This window comes from Xenopus tropicalis, chromosome 5 (assembly GCF_000004195.4).
Source record: "Xenopus tropicalis strain Nigerian chromosome 5, UCB_Xtro_10.0, whole genome shotgun sequence".
NCBI lineage: Eukaryota > Metazoa > Chordata > Amphibia > Anura > Pipidae > Xenopus > Xenopus tropicalis.
In genome coordinates this window covers 40620992-40635754 of record NC_030681.2, presented here as the reverse complement: position 1 = coordinate 40635754, position 14763 = coordinate 40620992, and the positions used below count along the sequence as shown (strand labels likewise).

At 38.1% G+C, this 14763-nt stretch overlaps 1 protein-coding gene across 1 annotated transcript; it reads right to left on the bottom strand.

Annotated features, from left to right (window-relative positions):
* Positions 1 to 4199: 4199 nt before the first annotated feature.
* LOC100135389 (myelin and lymphocyte protein) lies at positions 4200 to 13105 on the bottom strand. Its single transcript, XM_031902699.1, has 5 exons — positions 13034 to 13105; positions 12477 to 12689; positions 9884 to 10051; positions 7787 to 7906; positions 4200 to 6247 (listed from the first exon to the last, which is right to left on the bottom strand). Exons 1-5 carry the CDS (start codon positions 13103 to 13105, stop codon positions 6170 to 6172), a joined length of 651 nt encoding a protein of 216 aa, XP_031758559.1. The 3' UTR covers positions 4200 to 6169.
* Between the last annotated feature and the right edge of the window lie 1658 nt (positions 13106 to 14763).

The following is a 14763-nucleotide window of genomic DNA, read 5'->3' as shown; positions in this document are numbered from 1 at the left end:
GTTATGGAGGGCACAACATATGCTGGAATTCTGGCTAAAAAAAAATCTGCATTGTCAGTAAAAAAAAAAACACATGGTGGGTGCTATCACTACCCCCACCCCACCAAACAGTAGGCAGGCCATAATTTAATGACTAAATTGTAACGTGATCACTTTACATAAAAATATTATACAGGGATAGGATCCCTTATCCGGAAACCCGTTATCTAGTAAGTTCCTAATTATGGAAAGGCCGTCTCCCATAGACTCCATTATAAGCAAATAATTCTTATTATCTGTAATAATAAAAAAGTGCATTGTACTTAATCCCAACTAAGATATAATTAATCCTTATTGGAGGCTAAACAATCCCATTTTGGTTTAAATGATGTTTATATGATTTTTAAGTCGACTTAACGTATGGAGATCCAAATTACAGAAAGATCACTTATTCGTAAAGCCCCAGGTCCCGAACATTCTGGATAACAGGTCTATTAAAATATTTTTAAACTGAGGCCATTGTGAATGAATGAAGCAGAAAACCAAATGAAATGTGTCGAAGACAGCATAGACATAAACCAGAAGAGTAAAGCTGGGCATACACAAGCAGATTTAAACTGACCATTTGGCCCTTTCAGATTGAGTTGGCAGCAGTTGGACTGGGCCGCCAGACCCGACCCCCACAGAGAGCTTCAAAGATCCTCTGGTCTCTCTCCCCATTTATAAGTGCTTGGGGGAGGCAGAAGCCCCGGTGGGCCTGCAAGGTGCTTATTATAATTCAAGAATGCCATATGATCGGCCCAGAATGTACGTGACCAAATTGAGTAAAAATTCACTCGTTTAGCACCCACAATGTGTTTTGCCTCCTTTACTCTGATTTAACTGCTATTATTTACCTGGACTGGAGCTGTAATCACTGCCAGTTGGAACAATACTGTATATTCCTCTAAATTTTGACAGTCTTTATTTTTGTACCCTCCCTTTTTTTAAAAATTGTGCAACAATATCACAGGGATTGTCTGGGCGCAATTACTGAATTAATAGCATCTGAGGTAGTGTCTACATCCGTGTTATAAGGAACAAAGGGACACTGCAATCCTTTATAGGATAGATCCAGCTTCTCTGCATTAGAGAGCTTTGCTAATGACAAAGGAACAGCTTGGTTAATAAGGCTGGAAAAAGGTTTTGTGATTCAGATTCCGTAATTTGAATCACCATACTTAAAGCCTTCTAAAAAATCATTTAAACATTATATATACCCAATAGGATTGCACCATAGTTACCATGCAGCTTAGTTACCATCAAGTACAAGGAACTGTTTTATTATTACAGAAAAAGGGAAATCATTTTAAAAAATTAACATTATTAGCTTAAAATGGAGTCTATGGGAGATGGCCTTTCCCCATCAGTATAAGAAAAGGTTTTTTTTTTTATTCTGAATTCTGTCAGATTTTGGAGTTAACTACCAGCAGAGTAATTTCAGTTTCACACATTTATAAATAAGGGTTTTTGCATTGCTGTGTTTTCTATGTTTTGGAGTAATCTGATATATTGCCCTATGGTTCTGTGGGCAGGCATCCAATCAAAAGATTTTGTAAGGCATACCCAATACAAGTAATTCCCTGACTTGCTCCATGGCCGATCAGCCCTTTTTAAATAGAGACTGGGTATATCCCGCCCATTTTGTCACCCCACACACCCATTTCCCTGCCCTTACGCCCATTCCCCACCTAGCCCACCCACTTTCCCACCCCATGACGTCATTGACCACCCTCAAGTGACATTACTACCAGCTCCCCAAACCCGAACTGTAAAGAAAAAAAGGTGGCACCCAACTCCTAACGTATTTGGCATTGTCCTGATGGGGGCCTATTTTGATTTGGATTTCTGAAAAGGGGGCAGTTACTGAAAGAAAAAAAAATACAGTGGAACGCCCATTTTACATTTTTTAATGGGGCCAGAAGAAAATTATGTCAAATCTGGGAAGATGTAAAATCAGGGAAATGCATTGTGCATTATATATTGGTGGAACCACAGAAAACTGTGTAAAATAAGGGAAAACTTAAAATCAGGGCATGTAAAATTGCATACAAAAAAGGGGCTACTATCGGGGAGATAGACCTTATAAACTGGACAGACAAAAGCAGGTCTGCTAGAGGCATGAAATATTTATTTTGGCTGCAGTTTTGCTTAACGTATATGAATGTCTAAATTGCTAAATGCTAAATTGTCTATACATTACTGGGATCACAACTACACCTCCCACCCATGGACCGACTGACTTGCCGTTTTCCTTTGGATGAAATAGACTACAGAGCTCACCAGTAAGACTGCACAGAGCTATAGCTTGTCCCTTTGCCTTTGGTTAATAGCACGTTAATAACATGTGCTAATAATACTAGGGGAGTCGGTGCAGTTGCAGCAGGGTTAACACAAACAAACTCAACACAACACTTTTGCACCTGAATCGATTAAGCAAGGAACAGGTTTTTCCAGGTGGATTAATCTGTCACATTCATCAGATTACATTAATACACGTGAACAGCCTACAAATAAAAACTTGGCAGCAGCTAAATACAATAATCCCTTGTTACCAAACAAGCAGCTTCTTTTATTATAGCACTCTCTAACTGGCCCTATTCACATGGCCTCACCCGTCACCTTCACTAGTGAAGGTCATAAAATAGAGTCCATGCAAACAGGAAGCAGGAAAGACAACAGCATACCGCCCAACATTTTGAAAATGAAAAGAGGGACAAAAAGAAATGCCGAAATTTTTTTGACCACACCAATTTTTGCAACCACACCCCCTAAATAGTCCCATTTGACTAAATTTGAAGGTTATTTAAAGTTGAACACATTTCTGGGGGTTTTGGGGGTCTTGTTTTATGTGTTATCACAGTTTTGTTAAAAAAAAAAAAAAAAGCTGAAATTGCCCTTTAAGCTGCAAGTCTCAGTTCCTCCAACAGACTTGTTTAGCTTATTAGTTACAATTGTATCTTAGTGCAGGTGTGGCTTGTTACCTTTCTGGGCTCTCTGCCAAAAGCCCACTTATTTAATTAAATGAGAGAAACAACGTATCTAAGTGCAGGTGAAGCTTGTTTAACTTTCTGGGCTCTCTGATAAAAGCTACTATTTGATTAAATTTGTACCTTTTTTAGCTTCAGTGCAGGAGACCAAAGGGAAATGAGGGACTTTTCAGTAAGAATCCGAGACTGCGGGTTGAGCTGTCAAAAGAGGGACTGTCCCACGAAAATTGGGAGCTATGCAATAGTACTAGCGGGGCTTTCATAAAAATATATGTAGAAGTCACAAGGGCTAATTTATGAAAGCAAGTGCAAAGTGCAATTTTGAGCTCAAGTGAACTTTTTTTATTTTTAAACTATAAATTCAGTTTCACCACTACACAACATACCTAGTACTAATGCAAGCCCAGACTGAGATTCAGCAGCCCCTCTGGAATTTGCCAGAATCCACAGATTGCCAGTCTGGCCTGCACTGATGGTTCTCACAAACCTGCAGCAACCCAAAAATAAACATGAAATGCTTTTTAGCATTCCCCAAAATTTTCCTAGCAATTTATAAAATTCTGACTGCTTTGTGTTTTTTCTGTGTTCCCAATGCCACTACTAAAGAGGGTATGGCCAAAGCCTATGAAAAGATGGCATGTGTTTAAGGAGACAATGGGTTGGGTTAAGTTTTGGTGACTGTGAGGCATTAAGGGAGGGTCATTTACAGCCTGGCACTCCACCAAGAAGTAGAAGGTGCAGCATCCTAATGGGGTTATAGAATGCAGAGAAGTCTAGCAATAGCAAGGCCACATTCTTAAAGTGACAGTGTTCGACAAAACTCTTCCCTAGCTCTTCAGAGTCAGCACCCTTTTAAAAAAAATATATATCACATGATATTTTATTACATAGGTATGGCTAGTGAATATGCAGTGAAGACATAACATCAGTGCTGCCATTCTGCTTATAAGCTTATGGGAATATGTAAAGGTTATGTCCAAAGTTGTTGGCTTTCTTGTAGCTGCAGAAGCTGACATTTTACCCGGCCTTGTAATAACTGTGTTAAAGTGTAGTCTAACTTTAGTTGCAAAATTAGACCCAAACTCCAGTGAATTTTTTTTTTTAAAAATGGATCTTTAACTTGCCATATGCTCTGAATTTTAGTTTTGCCTTAATTCCATATTATCGACAGAGGCTATTCACACTTTCAAATTCATGTATAAATCTTTATTATACAGCAATACTTACACTCCTACTTCCATTAATTCTACTGTACAACAATATTATCATACATAAGAGCAACAAATAACTTTAAATATATCCTTATAAATGGTGTTTATTGTCAGTATTTGCTGATATCACATGACTTTTGTATCATAAATAATAATGTACCACTGCTGTAAAATATTAGAAGCCGCCTCTGAGTTCTCTGACTTGTATAAAGACACTTGTCTTGCTGCCTTGTGTACTTATAAGTTATAGATCTCTGCAGTGACTTATTATTTCATTATAGTACACAAGAGCACTGAATATCCTTATAAATGGTGCTTAGTGATGTCATCAGTTATAATCAGTGCTTAGTGATGTAATTTCTGTCACATAACTTGACTTGTGTTTTATAAGAAATAAAATACCCTTTATTGTAGACTATGGCCTTTGAACTCATGCCTTTATATGAGCATGTAACTCCTCAGTAACTTATAATTTGCTTATATGTTACAATAGGGGAACATTATTTACTATAAGGTGCATTCATGTAACCAGACACAGTGTGCAAAGTACAATTTTAAGTGTAATCACCATGTTTTTTCCCACAATGCATTATTAAAGAAAGATTATAAAGAAAAAAAATCAGCATCATTTCTGATTCAAACAGGCAAATATCTTGATGTAATTGTGTTGTGCCTACTGCAGCTGTGCCTAGCTTGCCAAAATGGATGTAAATGCATGTGCAATTCATTTCAAATTGCGTGCACTTGTGCCAAATATGTTCTAAAGGTGGCCATACACGTAGCAATTTCGATCTTTCATGCAATCATTGGTCACACTAAAGATCGTTCCCAACCTCCACTGATGTTCAGGGCTGAATTGTCAGATATGGAGGTAGAAACAATAGGAATTCTACCTCCACCCACCGATTCAACCCTGAACGTAGATTTTGCCTGGGCGCCTTCAATGGCACCCGATCAAGAAATCGACCGTTATCCGCAGCCTTTTGCGATATCAGAGCAGCCATACATGCAAACGAATATCATATGAAACGAGGTTTCGTACTATATTATTGGTGAGTGTATGGCTGGCTTAAGTCTTCCTGGCATCATTTCTGGTGTTTAGCGTGTTTCTGACATGTTTTATTTTCTGCCTTTCTGCCTTTTTTCAGCGCAATTGTGGGCCTAATAATGCAGAATGCCAAAGGAACCCCTGAGCTACCGCCTGGTCAGTAGGTGGCAGAATCTCCAGGATTTCCCTGTGTCAATAGGTGCAGAAGCACATGATTAAGAACAGAAGGCAGAAAGGACTAAGAGGTTCAGAGGGCAACAATATGGAAGTGCAAAAAGAGCATTTTGACCTTTAATGAATGTAGTTAAGGTGCAACTCACTGTGGAACAATAGGGGGTACATTATTCCAGTATAAGTAGCTTCTCTCGGAGCCAGATGAATAAAATCATGTTCTTTTGTGACATATTTCATGTGTTCCCATGGTCCCCACTAATATTTCCTGTATCACATAGGGATTTACAGCATGCAGTTGTGATTGAAACGCTTTTTTAAACAATAAATTTAGTTTCAAATATGAGCTTTTCCAGTTCTGTGTAAATGGTAGGAATCTATAGAAGTTATTTGTTTTCTTGTCATGGAATAATATAATTTTTTGCATACATTTCCGATGGCGTCTGTCTCTCCATATGGATAGATGGTCATAGATATAAGTAGATGTTTCCTATAATTTATTCACTAATTTAGATGAGATATTAGAAACCTTTCTATGAAAAAACATTCACAGTATGATGGACACAATGATGGAAACAGCTCAGTGGCCTGAATACAAAAATATAGATATCACATTATAAATATCCCCAAGTTTCTGAAATTTACTTTACAATATAAATAGCATTATTGGCATTGCTTGACCCATATGTCACTTGTCCTTGGAATGCATTTTAAAAAATGAGTATTTGGATTTATGCACTCTTCTTCCATCTCATTAAAGAGAAAATCGCATGGATTAAGTATAGCAATGTTGCAATAAAAGCAAATACCTGCAAAAAAATTAGATCAAAAATCAGTTTTATTGAGCATTTGAGCAAAATCAATTCTAAATAGGTAGAAATGCACTGCTTTTCTCTCAGACTAAGATTCCTGGCTTCATGGAGCTGTCGATGGAAATACCTTCATATTGCTGCCAGTGTACATCACTGTGTGTAATATAGTCCCATAGTGTAATGGGGTGGAAATGTGAAAGGCAGAGTTATTGAATAATTACAGTGTATGCACTAGAACTATCTTGCATGCAGAAATTCACATAGGCAGAAACACCAAGGTTTCCCACAGTCACAATATGCCCCAATGTGCCATTGCACCAAAATCCCAGCCTGAAAGTGAATTAAGTTGAGATTTGTATTGAACAATTTGCCTTTAAATTTAGTATGATGTACAATTTGCAACTGGTCTTCATTTTTTATTATTTGTGGTTTGTGCATTTTTCAGCTTTTCGGTCAGCATCTCTCCAGTTTTGAATTTCAGCAGCTGTCTGGTTGCTAGGGCCCAGTTTAACCTAGCAACTATGCAGTGGTTTAAAACTGAGATGGGAAGGGACTAAATGGTAAGACAAGCAATAATAATAGTCCAAAAAGAAAGGCAAATAACTAAAAAAAAAGATGCAAAATAAAAAAGGAAGAACAACTGCAGTTGCTAGGAACTGGCCATTCTATAACATAGTAAAAAATAATTTAAAGGTGAACCTTTAGACCAATGTAGCCAAACATGTTTTCCTGCACAGAATTTGAGAATCCTCATACAAGGCTCATTACAAAGTAAAAGTAAAAGAATATTGTCATATTGCTCCCTTATATACAGTAAGCTCAGCTATAGGGGGAGTGCAATGGAATAATTGCATTCATTTTTGCGCATGCCTGCAGCTGCAGTTGTTGTCATAAATAAACCCTTTTGTCTTGCAAATGGCTTTGCTCAGAAACCTTCCATTGCAAATCTTATGATAAAACTGTGTGTTTTGACAGTGTAACAATACCTATATGTCTTTATTTAACTATTACCCACCTGCAGGGAACATGGCCATATATCATTTTAGTAAATAAGCCTAGCCTAGTAAAATGGCCTAAAATCACACAGCAGTCAATTGGCAGGTTTAAAAATCCCATGTGGCGCGGAGCACATTGGCTCCTTGATGTTAACCTCGCCCCACCAGTCCACATCCTGTCAATGTAATTCATTTGTTTGGCCCTCTGGGGAAAGATCCACTAATTTTGCCACCTTAAGACTATATTAGAATGGGTTGCAAATTGTACAAAGAGTAACTGCACCTCATCAGACATTACAAGATGCACCAGGAGTTTATAAATGCTCAGGTGCTCTGTGTAGTGCAACAGCTTGTGGCCATTACCCACCCATTATTCTATGTACAGGAGGAATGTTCAGGGTGCAGCTAAAAGCCTCAAAAGTCTGCCACACCTTGAACGCTGCTCTGACCTCCCATGTGTTGTCATTGGAAAAATCAGGGTGTGGATTGCTCTACCTGTAAGTAAATGTTCTTAATTGAATTTCTAAGTGACAAAACTTACTGTTGCAGCAATATTTTCCTGGTATATCTTTTGCGAATTCTTGGTTGTTATTGTTGCATTAGCTTGTAACACAGCGGCACTTAGGTAGAAGAGAACAGCAATACAGTGATAAACGGCATCCTGTGGTTTAAAAATACATGATCATTAGGGATCAAAAAGCAACACTGCTTAATAATGTTTCTTTAAGTACTAGTAAGACAATTAATTCTATGGTCATCACTGGAGGCCTTAATAATTAGGGTGGCAGGTTGAGACATGGTTCGCAAAGGTTTTTTCCTTAACACCTATAACAGTGATCTTCTTCATAATGTAAACATTATGATAATTCAAGGATATACAGTTTTATATAAGATTGGGAAACCGAACCAAAATGTGTTAAGGAGCCCCACGCAACACAGAAACCCCTAACATACCTATCACTGTAATCTGCTACTTCAAAATGTATGAATAAATACAATTTCTATATGCTGAAATCTAGCTGCACAACAGTTCTCCTCTTTCTGAATCATTTGAAATCCTGGCAGGGGAAGAGGGACTAAAACATTGATGTTTTAAATTGTAACAACTCCACAGCTTACAGACAGCATGCATGAACTACATAACCCACAATGCATTGCACTGCAATGTTCCTTATTGGCATCACATGTGCAGGAGATTGTGGGATTTGTTGGATGCAGGCTGAAGGCAGGCTGAGGACAGTCAACTACCTCTCCCCACTGCTCCGTATGGGAGTTCAAATGTTTGCACATGCGCACTCGCGCGCCACCGGGGGGGGGGGGGTGTGTGCGCGTTTGTGCATGCAATCAAGGGGGGTGGCCTTGGGGCGCCTGGAATGCAAATCCGGCGCTGCTTTTAACTGATATGCAACTTGCATGTACATTATTCCCCTCTGCCTATTAGGCATTATCATGTGCAGGCTTGGCACTGAGAGCAACCACTTAGTATTCCACCTGGTTTGATAAGATGCCATGGCTGGGTAAAAGAAGGCTGCCTGGTGTAATTGAGTTGAACAAACTAGGAGCCTGATGGACAAGAGGAATTTAGTAACTTATGCTTTGTAAAATGCTACCCCCTGGCAGTTTTTTAGCTGTAATTGAAATAATCAGCAATTACAATATTGCTTTCAACTCTAAAAGTGCCCTTAAAAAAGCATAGCATTAAATTGAAAGAAACAGCCCTTTTGTTCTCGGCACTTCCCACATAGGCAGCCTTTATAGTTAACTGCTTGATTCAGGTGGGACTTCTGCAATAAACTGTGTTATTCTGACAACTGAGCATGTTCTTTAGGCCTCAGCATGAAGTTTAGCCATGTACTTTGGGAGTGCAAATGGAGAATGTAGTGAAGCCTTTAATTTTAGGCAATGTAAGAATAAAATTGGCTAAATTTATATGCTTGGCAGTTGCAACCAAACCCATATTTCCAATTAAATAAATACATGCCATGTTTATTATGTCCACTACAGGTATTATTAAAGTCTACTATAAAATATTGTAAGGTAATAACACCTATTATGCATTTATTGTAACTATTGGTGTGTCTTTAGTCATGCAAGTCCATTGAATCTTGCATATTAATAGTTGTACAGTAGATACAGGTGTATGAATAGGAGAGGCCTGAATAGAAACAAAAGTAATAAAAGTAACAATAAAATTGTAGCAAAATTAAAAAATTAAGACCAATTTAACACTTGCTAAGAAAAGGTAATTCTATAGCATACTAAAAGTTAGCCAGAAGGTGAACCACCCTCTTTGGAGATAAATATCACTGGTGATGTTGTCCATAGCAACCAATCAGCAATTAGATTTGGACAGTCACCTACAAGTTATAAATCAAAAGCAAAGATCTGATTGGTTGCTATGGACAACATCACCGGTGATATTTATTTCCAATCTTAGCAAACACGCGCCTAACTCCTAACTAGTTGCATTTTAGTAAATATTTTTGTATGTAGGAAATAAAATCTACTTAGCAGGTTCGTGTAAATCTAATTGTAATTTTGTCTGTGACGTTTCAGATGGGTGAGGCTTGGGTGTTGGCTATGGCAGTGAGGTGTAAGTAAATGTTTAGGAGAGGCTTCTCTAATGCACAGAACTTACCATAAGTATCCATGAACATCTATCTTTGTGGCTTCCAAGAATGTACATGATCAGGAGTAATAATGTTAAGACAAAGAAGGTAACCGACACAAACATCACCCATCCTTGTAGCAAAGGCAGAAAGACCCTCGTAGCAGCAACCAAAATCCACACCAAACCTCCAAATATCTAAAAGGAGAATATTTATGAATAGTTCATGTAGAATCAAAGCCAGAATTTAGAAGATCACATTTTCCTGCATATATATCTGCATCCATTTATCCCATAAATATTACTGTTTGAAAAAAGGAGTCTAACCTAAAGGGCACACCTATAATACTGTACATCCTAAGGTAAAATATTATACTCACATATTAGTGTATGCAGGAGAAATATCCATTTCTTTAGGCCATGATACTGCAATGTGTGCTGCAAGATGGCATCACTCTCTTAAACTATCAACATGGCTCTGCTTTGATACAGAATTAGTTCATGTCCTTAAAGTAATGTTGGCTGTAAGTGAATGGCTTCCTAATTATTTTGAGTATATCTCTGTTTAAAATCGATTGCTTCTTTTTTTTTTGCTTTATTTACATAAATTTTTTAAAATTTTTATAAAAGTTTTCTCAGCCTTATGGCTTCTGCATTATACCAATCAAGCAAAAATATGTCTTCCTAGCAGCAGATTAATTGCCCTAAAGAGCAGCCATTTACAACTTGCTCCTTGCTTTGCACAAAGAAAAAAATGCTGCTGGGCTGCGCCCTCCAAAACAGAGCCCAAGCCCATGGAGCCTGATGAATACAACAATGCCATCATTAGGGGTGGGGTGGCACTATTCAACAGTTAGCTTTTACTAATCTAGTTTCATACAGTTATGCATTTCCATTGTTTCATAAGTACATGTTAATCTTATTGGTTAGATACTAATACATTACAGAATGACAGAATTTTTAGAGAACTTAAATACTCAGCTTGGCAGTGGCACTTTGACCTGTAGCCATGGTGATGTTAAATGATGATAGTCACCAGGCCCGGACTGGGATTTAAAATAGGCCCTGGCATTTCAATACACAGAGGCCCAATAACCCCCCCCCCCACCAGCCCAATAAATAGTGACTGTCTATGGGATCTTCAGCAGCCCCTCTGGCATTTGCCAGAATCCATAGATTGCCAGTCCACACCTAATAGCCACTCCCTTAAAGATAAATAAAATGAGTATCGGCATGAATATATATATATGTTACAAATCAAGTAATCATTGTGTAACCTGCTATTACAATTAAAATAATTGTCAGCAATATTACAACACTCCCAGAAAGGGTGGGGGAAATTTTAGAAAGTTAGGGCGAGGGAATAAAGGAATCTCATACCAAAGCAATTAAGCAGTAAGGCTTCCTAATCAGGCTGACTGGCTATTCTTCCAAGACTAAACATACAGATGGGATTCCTTACCCAGAAAGCTCTTGAATTACAAGAGGGCCATCTCCCATAGAGTCCATTCTAAGCAAATAGTCCCATAAGCAAATAATTCAAATTTCTTTAAATGATTTTCTTTGTCTCTGTAATACTAAAACAGTACTTTATACTTGTTAGTAAGTGAGATGCATAAATTTGCTTTGGCAGTGGTGTTTCAGCCCCTAGTACCGCCCTGAGGCAGCATATGTGATGCCACGACCCTCTGTGCGTAGGTTTTTTGCGTTGGAGGGGGCCAAAGGCAGGGCCACATCACTAGTGCAGGGAGCGCAATAGCTTAGATATAGCTGCAACTTGTGAATGAAAATTTGCAAACATTTTGAATAAAAATTTGCCATTGGTATAAAGTAAATACACTTCTTAAAATTAACCCAAGGAGTTGTAAGAAGTGTGACATGCACATTGCTGTTAATAACTTGCAGTTTCTGGTAGAAGCTACTAGATGCAGACATATTCATGTTGTTTACATTTTTTGATTTATCAGTTTCTGTTACATTTCCCCATAACTTGAGTTTAATCAGAAAAGAATAATTTGCAATGGGTAGCCCCATCCCCTCTAAAAATGTTTATAGCATCACACAGCAAGCAGGCCACTTTAAATGCAAAAAAAATGATTCATATTTTGTAAGGATTGCTGAAGATCACTCCAATTTGGGAAGAAAGGTAAGTGCTGCAAGCAGCTGGATTATGCACCTGTCTGTTCGTAGAAAATAATGGCAGGTCCTGAGCAATTGCTGTGCTTTCCATTCTACCCAATCAGAAGTCCCCCATCATTAAAACTGAGATCTAACAGCTCCATGTACCATAGGCTTTAGAAAATAGTTACTTCTTACCTAAACCAAAAAATTATAAATTATTATTGGCTTTCAAACTGTTCTCTGTGCTTCAGGATACTGTTTAACCCAATATTTTGTGAATGGTGTTTTTTAGTAGACACAAAGGTGCTATATTAACTGAATATGGAATTTTTAGATAATAGCAATTTTAGGGGTCTAGTTACAGGTATAGCATCTTCAACAATCCATTGATGAATCCTGGGTTTAAAACCACAAACTGAGATCTAGCACAGAATAAAGCAGCCTGTGTCACTATATCTATTATAGTTCCCATAATCCTGTCTTCAGCATGCAATATACTCACCAATTCTAATATCATGAGGGCTTCAGGAAAACTTAGAAAAGTTCTTAATCCAGAGGGTAACGGTGAATTTGTTGCATAGGTCTGCGCTATATTAACTGCTGACATTATTAAATTTGATAAAGTTCTTGGATGTCTTGTTCCTTGCAAATAAGAGAGGTTTATAATGACCAGCTCTGCAACAGCAGCTTCCCAAGAGAGGAGAAGCTGCGAGAACTAGTATTTAGAGCTTAATTACCCACGTGTTACTCAGCAATTAAGGGATGGTAAATTTACACCCATTGCATATCCATACTGGTTTGGTGTGTATGTGTCACATCCCAGAGCCAAAAAAGCCACAATATAAATATTTTCATTTATGTGCATGGCTCAGCATATGAATGGATATGATGAAATATTATGAATTCTGTGCAATGAAAAACACTTGCTTTTATAGGACAGACCATGTGTTCTTAAACAATTCATCTATACTGCCTTGATACTGTGCTGCAGATTGTAAAAACTTTATTAAAAAATCATTTGCAATAGTAATTACTCCTATTTATTTCAGCAGCAGTCACCTGGGCAGTGTTTGTGTACAGTATGATATTGATGGGGAAGTTGGCACCATGGCTGAAAGAAACTGGCAACATGATCTGGGTTTTTTTTTTTGAAGAACTGCTGTAGTTTAGTGGAAAGGAGCTTCTTAACAAGGTAGCAGGTTGCTTTCCCATTGGACTCCAAAGCATTAACACAATTTCACAGTTTTTACTGAATTTTCAGGTTGGACAGAACAATGCTATGTCAGATTCACTTGCATGGGCTGATAGGTCAGAAATAGCGATGATGAATCTGTCACATTTTGCTTTCCCGAAAAATATGCAAAACTGTGAAAAAAAATTGCAATACTGCAAAAAATCTGTGAAACACAACTTTTTTGCAGTGTGTGACTTATTTGACGGCAAATTTTTTCTGCTCTGAATTTTTGTGCCCGTTTAAAAAAAAACAAAAAAAAAAACACCAATGGCGAAACTCGAAAATTTGCTGCAAATCCATGCCTGGCGAAACATTTCTCTCATTGCTAGTCAAAAAATCTGCAGCTTAGCAAGTATATGGCCACCATGACAGCAGAGAAAAAAGGTATTGTCATAAAGCATTATTGGCACTCAATTAAACAACAATATAACTGAGAAGATTGCTTTGATTGCTCAACATCTGAAATTATCCTGAAGGATTCTGAGGCAAAGATCGGATCATACTGTGTAATATGAGGACCCACTGGGAAAGAACAACATCAATGTGCCAAAGTGGTCCTCATCCAGCAGGCTCGTATAATCTGCCTGATAGCTATCTGGATGATTTTTTACCAGATATTGGTCACACAAACCATTCGAAAGCTCCATACAAGGACCAATAATCTTGCCAGACTAATTTAGTCGCCTTTTATGAGGAGATGAGCAGGAACCTCAATGCTGGAATGGCAGTGGATGTTATCTACTTGGACTTTGCTAATGTGTTTGATACAGTCCTTGGTCCTTTGCTTTTTAACTTGTTTATTAATGACCTGGAGGTGGGCATAGAGACTACTGTTTCTATTTTTGCTAGTTCCATGCAGGATGCTGCCGCTTTGCAGAGCGATTTGACAAAATTGGAAAACTTGGCAGCGAAATGGAAAATGAGGTTCAATGTGGACAAGTGCAAAGTTATGCATTTTGGTAGAAATAATATAAACGCAAGCTATCTACTAAATGGTACTTTGTTGGGGGTTTCCTTAATGGAGAAGGATCTAGGGTTTTTTTTTAGATAACAAGTTGTCTAATTCCAGACAATGTCATTGGGCAGCTACTAAAGCAAATAAAGTGCTGTCTTATAAAAAAAAAAGGGCATTGACTCAAGGGGTTAAAACATAATTTTGCCTCTTTATAGGACCCTGGTAAGGCCTCACCTTGAGTATGCAGTGCAGTTTTGGGCTCCAGTCCTTAAGAAGGATATTAATGAGCTGGAGAGAGTGCAGAGACTGCAACTAAACTGGTAAAGGGGATGGAAGATTTAAACTATGAGGTTAGACTGTCGAGGTTGAGGTTGTTTTCTCTGGAAAAGAGGCGCTTGCGAGGGGACATGATTACTCTGTACAAGTACATTAGAGGGGATTATAGGCAGATAGGGGGTGTTGTTTTTTCCCATAAAAACAATCAACACACCAGAGGCCTCCCCTTTAGATTAGAGGAGCGGAGCTTCCATTTGAATCAGAGTAGGTGGTTTTTCATGGTGAGGGCAGTGAGGTTGGGGAATGCCCTTCCTAGTGATGTGG